General features: G+C 48.1%; 1 protein-coding gene across 1 annotated transcript; it reads right to left on the bottom strand.

Moving 5' to 3' along the window:
- Positions 1-1,339: 1,339 nt before the first annotated feature.
- EMWEY_00013250 (hypothetical protein, conserved) lies at positions 1,340-1,696 on the bottom strand (the record flags this gene model as incomplete). Its single annotated transcript, XM_013479208.1, has 1 exon — positions 1,340-1,696. One exon carries the CDS (start codon positions 1,694-1,696, stop codon positions 1,340-1,342), a length of 357 nt encoding a protein of 118 aa, XP_013334662.1.
- Positions 1,697-2,873: the final 1,177 nt, after the last annotated feature.

The following is a 2,873-nucleotide window of genomic DNA, read 5'->3' as shown; positions in this document are numbered from 1 at the left end:
CAAACTGTTTCTTCTCCTTCTTCTTATATAAAGGGACCCGGGACAGTTGAGGAACCATGCAGGTATAGAGCAGGGCTAGGCTCACTACATCCTAGGCGCAAGTAGGGCCTGAGCACCCGACCCATTGTCAGTAAAACTCCCCAGGGCCCCGCCACTTTGCGCAAACGATTTAAACGAAACGAGACCTGGTCAAGCCATTGGCATTGTAGAAGCTTCCACTGGGGTTATTAAAGTTCGCCATATAGTCTATAGTCTATAGTGGATCGCTCGTCGTCAACTGTTGAGCTGGGCAAGTATTGCATCCGTATGCGTGCCTTATTTGTAAGATGAAGTCCACTTTGAGAAACGATGGGGACTCTACCAAGTTGGTACATCTTTGGAATCTTCCTTCAGTCGTGCCTACACTTGCGGAGGCAATTCCCAAACCGAACCAGGATGCCAGCAGCAGTACGCTGAATACGCTGTGCCAAACCGGAAACGACTACACTAACTACGCCCATCTGTTATTCATCAATCAGCGCTTATGTTGCTCATGTATACCCCTCATTCACGGTTACTTGTGAGTCCTCATTATTGATGTCTAAGGAAGTCTACGCATACGCACGCTAGCGATCAACAGCTTACAGCTCCCTGAGTAGCCCGTTTTATGTGTAGGCAAGAAACGCAGGCACAACAAATGCTACTTGAAGAGTTGGTCATTGATCGTTCGCTCAAGTCACGTAGCCATCGCCGCCATTAACATGCGCTTCGCTGTTTCCAACCAACCCAGAACCCCGTAGAGGCAATCCACTCCATTTTAGATATGATGACAATTGGTTGTCCCACAGGCTATTCTTGGGAGACTTCGGGTGTCTCAATGCGCTTTTTGCTGCCACCCAGAGACACAAATATGCCAAAATAAGCAAACTCAACTACGAAGTGCAAACTCGTGCTCTTAGGTCCTCAGATATCTACGTAAGCCTCTAAACAGTTATTGCTGCGGCACAGTCCCTAATCTTCAAAATGTCATCAAACGTTCCTGGTTACGCCCATTTACTCACCTTCGACAGAGTTTGGCTCACAGTGGAAAACAAGTTTCCCCCTCCACAGCACGCATAGCGTCACATTCCATGCCGCACCAGGTGTGGGGTTTGGAGCTTGCAAATTCCAAACTACTAATAACCCACAATAAGAGCGATTCCCCCCAAAAGAGCAACATCAGAGCAGTAGCAAGGTAGTTCTCTTCAGTTCAAACAATTCCTAGTTAGAGCCTCAATCCCTTGATGCTGCTACCAGGAAGCCACATGTCACTCCATGTGAGGGAAGTGACTTGGCTTCCTCATCAGCGGCAAGAGAACCCTTAGAACGTTTCGTCCCCCACGTCCTTGATAGCAAGCAGGAGGTAAATCTCAACGACGATAAACCCAAGTGCCAAAATACCCCAAAGAGACCCGCAAAGTCGGCTACTGCAGTGCGTCATCGACGCACACTTGTAGGCGTCGCTATCTGGCTCTTTTCTTCGTATTGTATCATCCATGATGTCAAGGACACTGTACACGTTGTTCATAGCTCCTATTGCCAGCATTGCTACTCGCAGCGGCCAAACTGTGCGGTAGACTTCCGTGAAAACCCATACAATGATTATTTCAACAATAAACACCACGCACACTATGCCTACTGTCCAGTTCCTCGCGAAAAATAACAGGACAACGAGCATCATGAAACACAGGAGACCAGCGCCCACTCGCAGGGTCCAAATGTTGATACTTGCAAGAAGCGTGAAAACGAAGCCCCAAAAGCAGCTCCCAATATATCCAGCAGGCAGGATGATCCACCGAATCCCTCCTACAGTGCGCGTCACTCCCCCTTCATTTGTGTGGACTTCTGCATGCAAGCAAAGAAAAGATGAAAAAAAAGAAAACAAGGCCATATCACAAAGATAATTGTTGTGTTGCCCTTTTTCGTACACCAACATCACACATTCGATTCACTAGTGCAGGTTACTGACGCTCTGTAAAGTGACTGCACTGATTGTGTCTCTCACATACCTGCCTGGCTACTGAGGAGAGTTGCTAAAATCACAATCGCAAAGTGCTGAAACACAAAAAATGTGGTGGCTCACCGATCCCCTTTACTTTGCCTCCTGTGATCCACGCAGCGGAGGCATGGGAGAACTCGTGGAGGAATGTGGTGAGCAATTTAAACTGGAGCAGAATGTGTTTGCCGCAAATCCTACAATGCCATAGTGCTAAAGCCACAATCGCCCAGCCTCCAATCACCGACAAGGTTATCCACTGGCCCCGTGAGCAACATGATTGAAGGCTCCAGTCAGCAGTCAGCATCTCGTTGGAATCTCTTGGTTTGTGCGCGAAAGGATCTCACAGACGTTTAGACAACTGCATGCAGCAACAGCCCCGAGTTCCTTGTCGAAGCCTACAAGTTAGCATGCGTCATCGGTAAAAAAACAAAAAAAAAGAAAAAAAAAAGACAATTTCTTCTAATTGTCAAGCAACACAGTGCATTTTGAATATGATCTGCGATATTTGTCAGCGGGTCGCTTTGTTTATCTTTAATTAGTCAGATGACCACCAATCTAGGAGTCGAGTCCTGCGCGGATCACCTGTCACAGACCATCCATCACATAGACATAGACCATCCAAACCATCCATACATACACCGGTCTCGCACCTATCCGCACCCCCTTTGCACTCCCGACGCACCGTTGCTTACGACCCCCCTGTTAGTTCGACTTCGCACTGCAACAATTCCACTTGTCTGTGTCTAACTATTCAATTCGTCAGTTGTCGGTGGTGCTCGAACCCCGGTCAACAGCCTGCGTGTTGATAGACACGGAAGCACGATACTTTCTTCTCCAGACCGGTGGGGGGGAGCCC

The sequence above is a fragment of the Eimeria maxima genome, genomic scaffold (assembly GCF_000499605.1).
Source record: "Eimeria maxima Weybridge genomic scaffold, Emw_scaff98, whole genome shotgun sequence".
Taxonomy (NCBI): domain Eukaryota; phylum Apicomplexa; class Conoidasida; order Eucoccidiorida; family Eimeriidae; genus Eimeria; species Eimeria maxima.
The sequence above is the reverse complement of the archived record's forward strand: the minus strand, read 5'-3'. Positions and strand labels throughout refer to the sequence as shown.